This window comes from Euleptes europaea, chromosome 1 (genome assembly GCF_029931775.1).
Source record: "Euleptes europaea isolate rEulEur1 chromosome 1, rEulEur1.hap1, whole genome shotgun sequence".
Lineage (NCBI taxonomy): Eukaryota > Metazoa > Chordata > Lepidosauria > Squamata > Sphaerodactylidae > Euleptes > Euleptes europaea.
In genome coordinates, this window is record NC_079312.1 from 104,311,423 (window position 1) to 104,328,043 (window position 16,621).

The 16,621-nt window shown below is 46.5% G+C and overlaps 1 protein-coding gene across 2 annotated transcripts in view; it reads left to right on the forward strand.

Annotated features, from left to right (window-relative positions):
- Positions 1-16,621, forward strand: part of ABLIM3 (actin binding LIM protein family member 3) — a 192,793-nt gene that overhangs the window by 92,628 nt on the left and 83,544 nt on the right. For both annotated transcript variants that reach the window (XR_008933970.1, XM_056867050.1), the window contains exon 2: positions 11,156-11,296. Coding sequence is in view for 1 of the 2 variants with exons in the window: in XM_056867050.1 (XP_056723028.1) it covers positions 11,156-11,296 (141 nt within the window). In the remaining variant the exon portion in view is untranslated. The remainder of the gene's footprint in view (positions 1-11,155; positions 11,297-16,621) is intronic.

The window sequence follows — 16,621 nt, forward strand, 5'->3', positions numbered from 1 at the left end:
ATCTGGAACTTGCACATGGCTGGCCATATGGCTAACAAGATGAAACACTTTGCTGAGGCAGAATGGAAAGAGGGGGCTTTGGGAGGCTTGGAAGGAGATGCCTCCATTAACAGAAGCTGGGAGGACATAGAGCAGGAAGAAAGAGACTGCTGTGGCTAGTTTTCTATAGAATTTATGTCCTCTTTAGAGTTATTGCTGCTTAGATATTGTTTGTTTTCCTGATCTTGCTGAACTTGAGTCTGATTGAACATAAAAGAGCTACGCAGACCTTTGAAAGCATCAATACAATACTCTTGTAGAAGGCACCCCTTGATTCTGCCCCTGATATCTGCATATTCACCTGAGCATCTGCAAAAAAAAAAACATGTGTGCACAAGAGCTTTTTGAGCATTCATGAATGCATGGAAGAACATATGCATGTATGCGCACACAGGGTGGTCTGCAGATGTTCAGCTGAACAGACAAACACTGTGGGGTAAGATCAGTGAGCACGATCCTAGTCCTTTCTTTGTACATACACTGCACATACTTTCCAACATCTAGCCAGCAACATCTACACAGCAAAGTTTATTGATTATTTTGTTTATCCCTTTCTTCTGTCTTGGAACTTAAGGTGGTATGCTTAAAGTTCCCAGGAGGTCATTGACCAGCCCAGATCTGCTCAGCTTCAGCAAGGTTGGTCTTTTATGTCCCTTCAGACTATATCCTAAGAAGTTGCATTTTTGTTTGTGTTTGGCAGTGAATTGGCTCAGCACTGCCCTTCTATTGCTCTGTTTTCTTCATCACCCATAAGTTCCCATTAGAGGATCACAGTAACTGATTAGAGTGTAGGCTGTTGTCATTTCTTGATCCACCTAAATAAGTGCAAGAACACCATCCTCTATGCACTTTTCACTCCATCAAATATATTTGCAAGCATAGCTAGTTTGTTTCATAATTAGGGTTGCCAACCTCCAGATGGTGGCTGGAGATCTCCTGCTGTTACAACTGATCTCCAGCCGATAGAGATCAGTCCACCTGGAGAAAATGGCTGCTTTGGTAATTGGACTCTATGGCATTGAAGTCCCTCCTCTCTCCAAACCCTGCCCTCAGGCTCTGCCCCCAAAATCTCCAGGTATTTCCAAACCCAGAGCTGGCAACCCTATTCATAATGGAATATTAAGCAATAATTTGATTTAATGGGATTTACAGCCTGCAAGAAATGCATCGGTCCTAAGAATGCTTTCCTGGGAATAAGCCTCTTTGAATGGATCCAAGTAGGATTATGAGTAGTCTTGTTTAGGGTGATACTGCAAACTATGTGACTACAGTATAGAGTATATGTTGAAATGGCATTACCAAAAGAAATTAAAAAGCAATGCTCATCCATAGGGAAAGATCAAGATTGTCTTTGATTGCCTATGAATCTTTGCATACAAGTTGTCCAATGGAGAAGCCTCTCTATGTATTGGAGACATTTACACATCAATTGTATGTAGCTGATTTGCATGTAAGTGATTCATTAGTTATATAAACGATGCAGTATGGTGCTCTTTTATTGGTTTTTGGCTGAGAATGCTAAACAAGGGAAAGTGACATTTAATTCCTTTGCTGTCGTGTGGCCAGTAAGCAAATGCATCAGCCTCCACCTACATCCATGGAGAACCCCTTACAGTGGGATGGATAAAAGTTCTCTACAGACCCCTCAAGGTCACTTGTGGATAAAACAGCCTTGACTCTTGAATGGTCATTGCCATCGTTCCTTTTCTTGGCAGTTGCTGACACAGCTTCTTTAATCTTTTTCCTTTCTCATTGTTAGGGTTGCCCACCACCAGGAACTAGCTGGAGATCTCCTGATATTACAACCGATAGAGATCACTTCACCTGGAGAAAATGGCCGCTTTGGCAGTTGGGCTCTATGGCATTTAAGTCCCTCCCTTCCCCAAACCCCGCCCTCCTCTGGCTCCACTCCAAAAACCTCTCACTGGTTACAAAGAGGGATCTGTCAACCCTACTATTGTGTCATGCCCGTTATCGCAGCAGGTTAAACAGCCAGCATTCTGATCTAAGCAAGCCAGATAATAAAGACCAAGAGACCATTCCAGGCATCTCTGATTCAAAATTCAATGAGCCTAGCCATTTCCTAGTCATGCTCGGAAAAGTTGAGGGCAGCAGGAAAAGAGGAAGACCCAACAAGAGATCGATTGACTCAATAAAGGAAGCCACAGCCTTCAATTTGCAAGATCTGAGCAAGGCTGTCAAAGATAGGACATTTTGGAGGACTTTCATTCATAGGGTCGCCATGAGTCGGAAGCGACTTGACGGCACTTAACACACACACAGCCATTTCCCTTAACTAGACCTGCAGATAGATCATGATGGGTGGCCGTGTTAGTCTGTCTGTTGCAGTAGAAAAGAGCAAGAGTCCAATAGCACCTGAAGAAGTGAGCTGTCACTCACAAAAGCTCATATCCTGCCAGAAATTTTGTCTTTAAAGTGCTACTGGTCTCTTGCTCTTTTCAGATCAGCAAAGCCCATTCATTATGACTGTGGCTGGACCCACAATATAGCCATCCTCAGATCCCTCACTCAGGGTGTGCCTTGAGCTATGGTTTTGTGCGATAATTTTTTTTTCAGAGTTGTCCTGTGCAATCCCCAAAGTGAAATGCTGCCAGCTTGGAGGGGGCATTCTCCTGCAGAGCGCACAGTGAAATTTATTCCCTGGCCTTGGCACTGCCACACATTGTGGATTTTTCTGAGAGGATGATTTACAGGCCAATTACTGGAGGAAATGTGGAGAGATTAACGTGATTAATCATTCATTTGTTCCCATCACCATGTGAAAGGAGTGGGAGGAGAACTTATAAAGGTGGGTAGTCTGCATGGACCGGAGCGATGTACCCAACAGGGCATTTAAAAAAACGAGAGCCTGACAAATCAAATAGCTCCTTCCAGGTAGTTTCTATGTCACTATGCTGCCATCTCCTTTCTAGCTTTGTACACAAGCACCATGCATATGAAGAAGAAGAAGAGTTGGTTTTTATATGCCGACTTTCTCTGCCACTTAAGGGAGAATCAAACTGGCTTACAATCATCTTCCCTTCCCCTCCCCACAACAGACACCTTGTGAGGTAGGTGGGGCTGAGAGTGTGTGACTCGCCCAAGGTCACCCAGCTGGCTTCATGTGTAGGAGTGGGGAAACAAATCCAGTTCACCAGATTAGCCTCCGCCGCTCATGTGGAGGAGTGGGGAATCAAACCCGGTTCTCCAGATCAGAGTCCGCCGCTCCAAACCACTGCTCTTATCCACTACACCACACTAGATGGCTATGCTCAACAGAGCCACACGCTCTACAGATGCTCACCACAGCCCAGTCACATAATCTGTGCGCTGTGCCTGTGTCATGCCCGCTTCTCTTGCCCTTCAGCCACGCGGCAAGCTGACAGGCAACACATTCACCGATGCGTTCTTGCAGCCACAAGTACCCAGGTTGTTTTACATTCCTACCGCATCCTTCACCTGTGACTTCTCCAAGCACTTCACAAAAATTAATTACAAGTAGTTAATTGGATCAAGCTGTTCCGCTCCCATGTGAGAGTGAAAAACTCAAACACCAACACATCGCCCAGGGAGGGGATTACAGTTAGGCGCCCAGAGGAGTGGGCTTACAATGATGTGTGATCTTAATGACTATCCATTTGCTCCCCTTTGGAAGGAGGGAGAGGTGCCCAGCATGAGGGTGCTCATTAGAAAGGAAAGGGGGCAAATGTCTGAAAGTCAAAAGGGCCAATGGAAAGGTTGGCTTAATAATCTAGGTTGGCTCCTTCCAGTTCCTTGTACCTCACCCAGAATTTGTGGTTGTGGCTTGAATCAGATAGACTCCATACATCATATTTTATTGGAGTGTGTAATGCTAGCGGATCTACGCACTAAATTTTTAATGCCATTAATTCAGGACAGGAATTCTTCCCCTCACTCTTTGTTTAGATTCCCACTGAATGGGCACGACCCAGAAACTACAGAAATAGTAGCCATGTTTTTGAAGCAAGCTTTAAAGATAAAAATCAAACAAAAAATATAATAGCTATTATTTCTGTTATTTTAGATACTCGTTTTCTATATATACCTTATATTCACTGCATTCTGGCATATCCTACTTCATCCATGTTTATTGATATAGATTTTGATATTGATGCTTTATCATTTGACTAATTCTGGAATGCTTTGAACGACTTGTTATGCCAATAAAGGTTTTGAATTTGAATTTTGACCTCACCCTCCATCTGCTGCTCATTGCCTCTGGCATACTTTCACTTGCAGCCACGTGCCTGAATTGCATCCAGTTCAGGACATGTGGTCATAAACTACATTCTGGTGAGATGATGCAATTCCCTCCCACTCATCCAATATACTATTTGTTATGTTTCCTTTAAGACTGTTTATGGTCTGTCCCTGCTCTGAGTCCTCTAATTAAACTAGTTTATCTGCATTCTGCCTTTATCCTTCCATCATGCTTATATGCCACCTGATGCAGGAATTAAGGTGGTCAGAGTCTGTGCCATTTAGGTATCTCTGCTTACGAGAGTTACTCCTGTCCTGCTGCTGAGGTTCTTTGTAAATGTTTTGTATCAGGCATTTAGGAGCCCCTCATGTGCTGCAAACCATATAGGATTGAAAGGTCAACACCATGAGCTTGAATTGAGCCCAGAAGCAGATTGGGAGCCAGTGTAAATAGAGAACACTGGAGCGATGTGGACCCCGTGACCCAATCCAGTCAACATCCTGGTTGCTGTGTTTTGCATCACTTGAACTTTCTGAACACTTTCCAGGGGCAGCCCCACACAGATAGAGTTGCCAACCTCCAGTTGGTGGCTGGAGATCTACCGCTATTACAGCTGATATCCAGGCAATAGAGATCAGTTCCCCTGGAGAAAATGGCTGCTTTGACAATTGGACTCTATGGCCTTGAAGCCCCTCCCTTCTCCAAACCCCTCCCTCCTCAGACTCCACCCCCAAAATATCCAGGTATTTCCCAACCTGGAGCTGGCAACCCTACAAACAGAGCACATTGCAGTAATCTAATCCAGATGTAACTAGGGCGTGCACCACAGTGGCCAGATCAGTCGAAGCTGGCTAATCAGTCGAAGCTGGTAAAAGGGACTCCAAGCAACAGCTGCCACCTGCTTGCCCAGCAGTAATTGGACTGCTTATCCAGCAGTAGGCCTGGGCCCAAGAACTAGGGTTGCCAGGTGTCCAGTGGTGGCGGGTAAAATCCCACCAATCCACCAGGTGCCCGCCGGCCAGCTGAGGGCCGGCGGACACAGTGGGCACGCACACAGGCACGGTCCACCCACGTCTCTTCCGGGTAAACCCAGAAGTGACGTAGGCATGTCGCGCTGGGTGCATGCGCATTCTGTGCCAGGCATGCACACGCACCGTGCACGTCTGCCACAGCCCCGCAAAGTTCCCGCCGGTGGAGCTGCAGGGCCTGGCAAGCCTACCAAGAACACCCCCAGACTACAGACCTGCTCCTTCAAGGGGAGTACCACCCCATCCAGTATAGGTGACATCTTAAATCCTGGGTTAGACCATCCCCCCTCCAGTAGCACTTCTATCTTGTTGGGATTAAGCTTCAATTTATTAGTCTTAGGGTTGCCAGGTCCCTCTTCACCATCAGCGGGACGTTTTGGGGTGGAGGGCGGGGTTTGGGGAGAGGAGGGACTTCAAAGCTATAGAGTCCAATAGGCAAAGTGGCCATTTTCTTCAGGGGAACTGATCTCTACCGGCTGGAGATCAGTTGTAATAGCAGGAGATCTCCAGCTAGTACCTGGAGGTTGGCACCCCTAATTAGTCTGCATCCACCCTACAGCCAGCCCCCCCCCCCCGGCAGATTTAAGTAAACAAGTCAAGTGTATAAAAATCACTCATGTACATGCATCTTTGAACATCTACATGTACCTGCCTTAAAAATGTGATTGGGCCTGGATTGCAAGACACACGTACCTGGGTAGTCAAAAGATGCATGTTCATGTATGTGTGCAATTTCACAATGTGCTGTACCAGTTGTAATAAGTGAAGCTGCCACAGTTCTTGACACAGAGTGGTGTTAACTTTCCACATCCCATTCTTTGTAACAACTATAAAATTTCGCTTACTGAATAATAAAAATTTATGAATACAACAAGGCACAGTACATTACCACAGGAAGTCTTGCAGTTACAGGTTAACAAACACTGCAAAATACAGGGCCTGAAGCCATTGTTACACACAGTGTAACATTTTGACAAGTGCTTTTAGACATGCTATTGGTGAGATCTGTTCTCTGTTTTCTTCATTTGCAAGACATCGAACACACAGGGACTTACTACTACACAATGTACTGCCACCAGGCCTGAGGTGTAGAGTTGCCAACCTCCAGGTACTAGCAGGCGATCTCCTGCTATTACATCTGAGCTCCAGCCAATAGAGATCAGTTCACCTGGAGAAAATGGCCGCTTTGGCAATTGGACTCTATGTCATTGAAGTCCCTCCCCTCCCCAAACCCCGCCCTCCTTAGGCTCCGCTCCAAAAACCTCCTGCCGGTGGCAAAGAGGGATCTGGCAACCCTACTGTGGTGTAATATTTTTGAGCATGCAGTGACAATCCATTGCATCCTTTAGACCGTGTTTCCATCTCTCGATGGTGTAAAGTGTTTAAGAGGCACAGATTGTTCCTCCAACAATCACAGCTGCCTCTAAGATGGAACACAGCGGGTATTAGGCATGAAGGAGATAAGTGCATAGAAGGGCTTGCTGGGAAGGTGTTTGCTCAAATACATGGGAATAACACCATTATGACAAGTGAAGCCGAGGCGATATCTTTGATGGCTGTGTCAACCAGAAATCTTCAGGTGTTTGCTCATTGCCTCTAGGTTCTGCACTTGTAGAATCAAGACATGAATTGAGGAAAAAGTGTGTGCCATCTGCTAAATCCATCATCTCTATATACTGTATATTGTTTCTGTGCTTGGAAAATGCCAGCCTACACATCAGATAAGGCCCTTACAGCAGTGAATAATGGGTTGTCATTTAGTAGTGATTAAACTGCAGTGAAACCAACATTTCCAGTATATTTATTCCGTGGCATAGGTGAGGGGGCCACTGAAAAAGAAAGGATGTTAATTGATCACTTCCCCTGATAGCTCTCCAACTCTTGAACATTTTAAGTTAAAACAGAAATTCTATAATCCATGTTTAGAGTCAGTCTGAAGGCTAGAAGACATGTTACATTCATATTGGGGATGCTGTCAAAAACAGCCTCTTTGAGAAGTCAGCCCTATTCTGGCAGTAAAGTCTATAACTCTGAAGAAGGAGGAGGAGGAGTTGGTTTTTATACCCCACTTTTCTCTACCTTTAAGGAGTCTCAAAGTGCCTTACGATCACCTTCCCTCCTCCTCCCCACAACAACCACTGCATGAATCTATGGCATGTCATTATGGGCCTTCTCCATGAACCCGTCTATTCCCTTGGTGGCTACCTGGAAATTGTCAGTACAGTGGCAACTGTCCATAATTCTAGGTTTTGCAGGCCAGACTGAGGATTGCTTGGCACTGGGAAACCATGTTTGATGGGACTATCAGTGAGAAGCTAATGAATTGCGGGGGGTGGGGGTAGAGGTCACAACTTTTGCCTAGAGATGTAGTATCTCTGCTAATAAACTGGAGGAACCAACTGAAGCAGCCCTGAGTTTTTTTGCAGAGGTCCGTTTTCTGCTGTTCTTCTCTTTCTGCACATTTGGTAGTGTGAACATGGATGAGTTAAGACAGGGCTGAGAGACGTATTAAACCATCCTGGCTACAAGTTGCTAGAATCGCACCCAAGAGAACTACACCCCAAGTAGCCCTTTGCATCATTGCCAAGAGTGCACTAATGCATTAATGACAATGAAGTGAACTTGGCTTCAATTTCTTGCTAAGTAAGCATGTCTGCTTCAGGCAGGAATGAACCAGTGTGAGATTAAGGCATTCCATGTGGTTTTCCCTGCCCCCCTTTCCCCCCAATTGCTGTATTTCTGCCCACAAGTTTCCTAATGCTACTTACATTATTACTGGATTATTTTGGCATAATGAGCTTTGCCCTGATCATCTGTCCCTCTAAGGGGTAATGTCATGTGTAACACTTGCCATGCAGGGCCAAGGGGGAATAGGCAGCTTCCGACAAACGATTTGGGGCAGAAGAAAACCAAGTGGACTTGTGTTTAAGGAAAAAATTCCAGGAGGCATCTAGGCTGGATAAGGAGAAAGGAGTATGGAACACTCACTCTCTCACACACACATATCTACACACACACACACACACACACACACACACACATATGTTGGTTAGAGCCTTTCTGTCCTGACCTTGCAGTCTTCAGTTTCTTTTGTAGACACCCTGTTCATTTCCAGGGAATTTGTGGTGAGATAAGAATCATGGCCAAGGGCTCCTTTTCTATCATGCAATTTACCTCCCCATCCTGTCACATTCACCTCCCCTCCCAATTCTCAGACTATTTGCAGGCTCTGAGCTCATAGGCTTGGTGACAGGTTGCTATGGACACCAAGAAATTTTCCCTGGAGACTAGAAACTTATAATAATTGATAGATAAATTATCCAACAGGGGTTTTTTTGGGGGGAGGGGTTATGGGTGTTGGTTTAATCGTTGATTAATTCCTTGACTCAGACCCCTTGTCTTTATTTCAAAAGGCTGTGAAGCGGCTTAGATCTATCCAAATGTCTGGTGGATTCTTTGTTCTCCGTGCAGGAGGCAGGCGTTGAAGAAGGAGCCTTTCTCACTATTCTTCAGTAACTCCGGCTCCAGTGAAATCTCGCTAAAATCTAGCGATGCTATCTTATTTCAATAAAGTGTTCTGGGTAGCAATGACTTGCAGCATCTCTTTAATAACCAGTGAAGTGCCCTCAGCCAACATGGCATTTGACAACGTTCCTCAAGAAAACAAACCAGTCCCTGCCCCAATCTGAATTCCAACAGTGTGAAAATCACAAAGGAGAAGGGAGGGGCATGGGTATCAACTTAGGAATGCAAACAAGTGCTTTTTACACAGATTTTTGTTTTAACAAAAAGTTTTTTAATGCATAGGTTTGGAGAAGGGATTTGAAGAAAGAGAGAAAGATGGTATCATGGAAATGCTCTGGGATGGGATTCAAGGCGAAAGGGGAAGAAATGGAGAATGGCCAGAGTCGTTTAAGAGAGCGGCGCAGAGCTGCATTTGGTTGAAATGGATGAACATCAGTTAGAGGTAGGGATAGAGAAAGGCAAAAAGAGAGAGTAGAACAAGCCCTACACATGAAGCCAGCTGGGTGACCTTAGGCTAGTCACAGCTCTCTTAGAGCTCTCTCAACCCCACTTACCTAGAAGGGTGTCTGTTGTGAGGAGGGGAAGGGAAGGTGATTGTAAGCCAGTTTGATTCTTCCTTAAGTGGTAGAGAAAGCCAGCATATAAACACCAACTCTTTTTTCTCTCTCTCTCTCTCCCCCCCCCCCCAAGATGTCTGCTTGCCCTGCTGCTTCGTAAACCTTTTTTTCTGTTAATAGTGCTTTGGAAGCTGTGTACTCCCTCTCTCTAGCACTGGAGTGACAGGTATTCACACTAAAATGTGCGTGGAGATATTATCTAGAAAAGGCCCTCAGTGGTCAACAGAATAGGAGATTTTGCTAAGCGAGTGTCAAGGATAGAGAAACAGATGTAGGAAGAAGTCTTTCCTTTGCAAAGTGCTCAGAGGATTTAAAACGAGAGCCCTTATATCTTAATCAATTCTCCAGGGACACTCGACAATCTACTACCTAGCCTGAAAGAGCTCAGGAGCATGTCGGCTGTTTCCTTGGAGAATTCCAAGAATCTGGTCAAACTAGCCCTGACAAATACAACCTTCACTTATGATGTGGAGATATCCCTGAGGATGTACATCTCTGGAAAGGCAGTGCTTACCAAGATGTCACATGTGTTTCAAGCAGCTTTGTGTCCGTTGGCTTAAGTAGCACCAGTCTGCAGCTTTATACAGTATTCACTTATACAGATATGGATGGGTGCAGAGGGGGAAGGGGTATCTGAGAAAATTCTTCTCTGAATGTTTGAGCTCCAGTTCGGGATGAATGGAATTATGGAACTGTGAAACAGGTTCTTATTTTGGCTGTGTAGACTGTGTCTCTTTGGCATTTAAGTGCTAAGAGAAAAGGCAAGCATTGCTATAATGAGCTGTTTTACACTGAGTTTAGCTATTGCTCTTTTAACAGTGCAACCCTGAGCACAGTTACACTCTTCAAAGTCCATAGATGTCAGTGCTTAGGCTTGTGCCGCTAGCCCAGCATTGTCTGCTGTGGTTGAAATCAGCCTCCCATTATCTCAGGCTTTCCAGGCTACCATAGATCCTTTTTTCTGAAGGTTCCAGGAGCAGAATGGGAGACTTTATGGGGCAAGTAGAGCTTACAGAGATATTTTAATATACAGAACCATCTTATGTGGAATCAGACTCTGGGTCTTACTCAGTACTGGCTGCCAACTTTGCCAGGTGTGAAAGTAGGACCATTCTAGAATCATAGAATTGGAAGGGACCACCAGGGTCATCTAGTCAAACCCCCGGTACAATGCAGGAAATTCACAACTACTTCTCCCCCACACACACCCAGTGACCCCTACTCCATGCCCAGAAGATGGCCAAGGTGCCCTCCCTCTCATCATCTCCTTACGGTCATAGAATCAGCATTGCTGACAGATGGCCATCTAAACTCTTCTTAAAAACCTTCAGGAAGGAGAGCTTATTACCTCCCAAGGAAGCCTGCTCCACTGAGGAACCGCTCTGTTAGAAAATTCTTCCTAATGTCTAGATGGAGCATGTGCTCTGCCATGACCTATGATTCTGTAATCATTTCTCTTCCCTCACTAAAATTCTTTGGCCTTGTCTTTGCCATTTCCAAGAGAGATGGAGGCTAGAAAATGAATTGGATGTGGAATGCTTTGTCTGCCATTGTCCTCACTCCTTAGCACACCACCTCTCTTACCTCTGGATGGGACACTTATCCGTGGCACATTTCCATAAAGAACAAATATAGCTGGCAGATTCAGCATATTGGTGGCTCTGATGGGTTGTTCATGCCCTTTGTCTATCATGCTGACAAGCATTGCCTTTCCTTTCTGCCAGCAGTTCCTTTTCAACAAAATCCGTACAACTCTGGAGGCCGCCCCACCGTCATCCAGTGCTATCGCTGTGGAGATACCTGTAAAGGGGAGGTAGTGCGCGTTCAGAGCAATCACTTCCACATCAGATGCTTCACCTGTCAAGGTAAGTGCTTGGGGTGGCTGGGGGGTGTGTCAGTAGATTTTTGCTCAGAAGAGGCACAAAGGCGAGTGTGAGGTATTCCCTGAAGGCTTGGAACAAGAGCTACTTGGAGAATCATCACTGTGAGGAAGCAGCCTTAGCCTCTAAGAGGCACACTTCATTGGTATAAGGTTTATGAATTCAGTATGTCAAGTTAGCAAATATGGTAATGATAGGGTTGCCAACCTCCAGGTACTAGCTGGAGATCTCTTGTTATTACAAGTGATCTCCAGCCAATAGAGATCAGTTCACCTGGAGAAAATGGCCACTTTGGCCATTGGACTCTATGGCATTGAAGTCCCTCCCCTCTCCAAATCCCTCCCTCCTCAGTCTCCTCCCCCAAAACCTCCCGCCAGTGGTGAAGAGGGACCTGGTAACCCTTAGTAATGAGGTAAAAGACAAAAAATACCAGTGTTTCTAAGCTATCTGTCTTTGCCTCTTGTAGTGAAACCTTCACACTTGTTTTTAAAAGATTTCCCCCCCCTCCCCATTGACAGAAGACAGGAGGGAAGGGGGAAGTTAATGGCTCCCAAGTATCACCCATCCTGTCTACTGCTTTGGCATGTACCCATCTATCCAAGCTTTATAAATGCAAATGGAAGTCCCAGCTGAAGACAATGAAGCAGCCATATTAGACCTTAGCTGGAAACTTTGAAGGTGACAGAGACTTGGGATATGGGAGACCTCAGGAAGAAAAGATTTGACCCACAGAGTGGTAGGCAGACAGAGGTGATAAATTCTCTTGGCATGGAGGGAATAGGGTCCAGTTTGGCTGATTCCAATAGAGCCGTGTTGGCGAACCTATGGCACGGGTGCCACTTCCGGCACGCGTAGCCCTTTCTGCCGGCACGCACGGTTCCTCCAAGCCGCTGGCCTTTCCGGCTCTGCCCCACCCCGGATGGGGGAGGCTGTAGCCCAGGGGTGGGGAACCTCCGACATCATTGGCGGTGGCCCCCGGACTCTCCCACAGAAGCTGCCGCCATTGCCGCCGCTGGAGCGTGCGTGGCCAGCCAGGCGGGTGGGAGAGCGGGGAACAGAAGCCGAGCGCTCACACTCGGCATGGCCGGCGGCTTCTCCGGCGCCCTCTGGGCCTGTGCGGGCGGAGGGGCATGGCTGGTCGGTGGGTGCGAAGGAGGCACCCTCTGCCCCACCCTGCTCGCCTCTCACAAGCCTGCCGCCGCGCCCCACCGAGTGGCAAATCCAAGGCAAAACCTCCCATGCATAAATGGCCTCTTTCTTTTTCTGTCTCCCTCTGTCCTTTTCTTTCTCTCCCTTGCTCCATTTCTTTCTCCCTTTCTCTCTCTTTTTCTTTCTTTCTCTCCCTCCCTTCCTTCCCTTTCCCCCTCCCTTCCCTTCTTTCCTTCCTTCTTTCCCTCCAGCGGCTTCTCCGGCACCCTCTGGGTCTGTGCGGGCGGAGGGGCGTGCAGTCCTATTCCACCTTTGAAGTGCCCACAAGCTATCCTCCAAACACCTTTCCATTTGTCTTGATATGTAGAGAGAAAACACTAAGGAACTAGTTGCCAATCTCCAGGTACTAGCTGGAGATCTGCTATTACAGGTGATCTCCAACCAATAGAGATCAGTTCCCCTGGAAAAAATTGCCACTTTGGCAATTGGACTCTATGGCACTGAAGTCCTTCCCCAAACCCCGCCCTTCTCAGGCGCCACCCCAAAAACCTCCCACTCATGGCGAAGAGGAACTTGGCAACCCTAGCCTCTCCCTCTGGGCCCCCTCTGGGGGTGGTATTCAGGTTAAATTGCCCCATTGGCACTCGACGATAAATAAGTGGGTTTTTGGTTGCAGTTTGGGCACTCGGTCTCTAAAAGGTTCGCCATCACTGCAATAGAGGATAGATTGCAGGACGAAGGCCTCATCTAAAATGCGCCCTTGGGGAAGGGAGGTGGTTGGTTGTTGCATTGCTATTCCCCAGGTGTGCACAAATGTGGTAACTCATCCCTGTGGTAACCAGTTGTTAGGTAGTGTGAGATGTGGTCATTACGTGGAGTCTTTAAATGGCAGTGCAGAGGGGAAGTATAACTGCTGGCCCTCTTGGTGGGGATTTCCAAAATTGAGCAGCTGCTTACTGAAGGAGAAGTGTGAGAAAACCCCTCTGAGAGTCGGCAGATTTAGGAGACTGTCGCATTGCCAGGCAGGGACTCAAGATGACAATTGAGTGTCTAGACACCTCGGAGGGCCGAAACGGCTCTCACAGATCAGCGGGTTTGTACCATGACACCTCCTGTCTCAATTGCTGCACATTTGATTAGGGCTAAAGTTACAAAGCCTATTTGCAAATAATCAGATCCCCCCCCCTTCCACTATTCATATTTCAGAATGATACATTTGTCAACAGAATAAGAAATTGCACTTTGATCATTTTGTCTTAAAATTAACATGTGAATGCTGGTAGCATCTCTTGTTTGTTTCACTTCTGGCATGCTTCAAAATATGGACTCTAATAAGCCGTCAGCTATCAAACCCTAAATACAATTACATGTCAACAGTCAAATACTATTTAATGTTAAACATGATCACTTATCATCCATCGAGTAGTGTCAAATATGATATGGTTTTGGGACTGTTTTCCAAGAAGTTCTTGATTCTTTGGAAGCTTATCGGGGGTTCCTCAACGGGAAGAACAGCTGACAGACAGCTGGCCTCCTGCTACTGATCTTCTGCAATATGCAACCACAAGGGAATGTTGGGTATGCATTCTAATTCTTAATTCACAAGGGGCAGTGGTGAGGCCCAGCCTTTTCACTGCATGAACTGTGCACCCGGAACATGTCCCAGAACACTATAGCAGGCACTCAGATGTTCCTGTGTGTGTGTAAAGTGCCGTCAAGTCGCAGCTGACTTATGGCGACCCCTTTTGGGGTTTTCATGGCAAGAGACTAACAGAGGTGGTTTGCCAGTGCCTTCCTCTGCACAGCAACCCTGGTCTTCCTTGGTGGTCTCCCATCCAAATACTAACCAGGGCTGACCCTGCTTAGCTTCTGAGATCTGACGAGATCAGGCTAGCCTGGGCCATCCAGGTCAGGGCTCAGAAGTTCCTAGCATAGGTGAATGTGGAAAATGGAGGCAAAAAAAGTAGAAAAGCCACGGTGATAACAATTATGTATTGGCTAGCAATACTACCACATATTAAATACCATTGAATGTTAGCTGTCAAATATTGCAAAATAACGAGTATAAGATATCAAATATTATTCAGCAACAGTTACAGATATCCACTATTTGGAGAGTATTCAGGTATCCAGAATGCCTCTGGAAAACATTCAACATTCACAGTTTCTGAGAAAAAAACATTTTAGTACTAGTTAAGGCATTTATTCTAAGACCTTTTATGCATGGCTGTTTCCCTCGCAGTCACCCCTCTGATGACTTCAAGTCTTTCTGTTGATTATGCATGCTGTTTCCTACCGTCAGAAGTCGCCTCGCTGTCCCCCTGCATTTTCCCACCTTTTGCCCATGCTTTCAAATTCGAGATAAAACAGGTCCCTGAAAACACAGGCAAAACACATGGGGGTATTCTTCACGGAGATTTGCTGCTGTTTCGATGCTGATTTGCGTCGGAGGCAAATTTTGGTTATTCACTGCAGATCCACTGAGCAAAATAAGCCCGGTTAAAAGAGAGGCAATCCAAACCACTTCTGAGCCGTACTTTCCAGTAGAAGAGCGTTTTGTTGCTCGGATGCCCATGAAAAAAATGTTTGCTTCGCTCCCCGGGACGTCTCCTTTCTCCTCCCCCAAGAACGGTGATTGGCTGGGGGAGTTGCCACTCTAACAGCATCGCACCGGCAGGAGGGAGACCCAAAGCAGACTGGCTGCCCCTCTTTAGAAGGGTGATGGGGGTTTTGGCTTGGATTTGCCGCTCTCAGGATGCCCCCCCCCCAACACACACACACATAGGATCGCACCGGCTGGAGGGAGACCCAGAGCAGACTGGCTGCCCCTCTTCAGAAGGGTGATGGGGGTTTTGGCTTGGATTTGCCGCTCTCAGGATGCCCCCCCCAACACACACACACATAGGATCATGGGAAGAGTGGGCGGGATTAGGCGGATTTGGAGCGGTGAGTCATGAGCGGCAGCAGACGTAAGCAGCGCAGAGAAGTGCGCTGTTTCTCCCGTGAAAAATTGAAAATGCCTCGGGATGGGGGGAGAATCTGCACTGCCATGAAAAAGCTATTTAAATCGGTTTATTGTTTGCTCCGATTCGAAACTGAAGCAAAATCCACCGTGAAAAATACCCCATGGAAATGCAAGGGGAGAGCGAGTCGACCTCTGACAGTCAGAAAGGGCACGCATAATCAAAACAAAGACCAGAAGTCGTTGGACGGATGACTGCGAGGGAAACAGCCATGCATAAAAGGCCTAACACCGCCTTTCTCAAATGTGCAACTCAAATGTCCCTAAGGGTTGGACTTTTCCCCACCTTTGCCTATGGCAGTAGAGAACATTGACTTTAATATACTCATAGGAAGCAGCATTATGTCTGTTCCCTCCTGGACATTCCTTCCCACTATGGTAGGGCTCACAGTGGGACAATATGAATACAAATATATAAGGCCTTAGTGAGGATAAACCATTGCAACACCTTTGGGAACATGATCCGTGATTAGGGTTTCCAACCTCCAGGTACAGCTGGAGATCTCCTGCTATTACAACTGATCTCCAGCCGATAGAGATCAGTTCACCAGGAGAAAATGGCCGCTTTGGCAATTGGACTCTATGGCATTGAAATCCCTCCCCTCCCCAAACCCCACCCTCTCAGGCTCCACCCCAAAAACCTCCCACCCCAAAAACCTCTATTGGCTGGAGATCAGTTCTAATAGCAGGAGATCTCCAGCTATTACCTGGAGGTTGGCAACCCTACTCAGAACTCTCTCAGCCCTGCCCCACCTACCTCACAGGGTGTCTGTTATGGGGAGGGGAAGGTGATTGTAAGCCGGTTTGATTCTTAAGTGGTACAGAAAGTCGGCACCAACTCCTACTCCTCCTCTTTCTCCTCCTCCTCCTCCTCCTCTTCTTCTTCTTCTTCTTCTTTTTGGTGAAATTCATGACAACTAAATGCATTAGTAGTGTAGCTATACTATATGAGTCAGGGACATCATTCCAGGTTCCAGAGCAGAGCAGAGAGAGGAGGTGGTTTGTATTTAAATGGCAACCCTCGTATGTAGGGTTGTACTGTGTACTTCGTAGAATGGCGCCAGACACAGAAACAGTGAAGTGCTGGATACGGCGAGAATGTCTCACTCACTGGCTAGCAAAAGACGGTGGAATTGGGA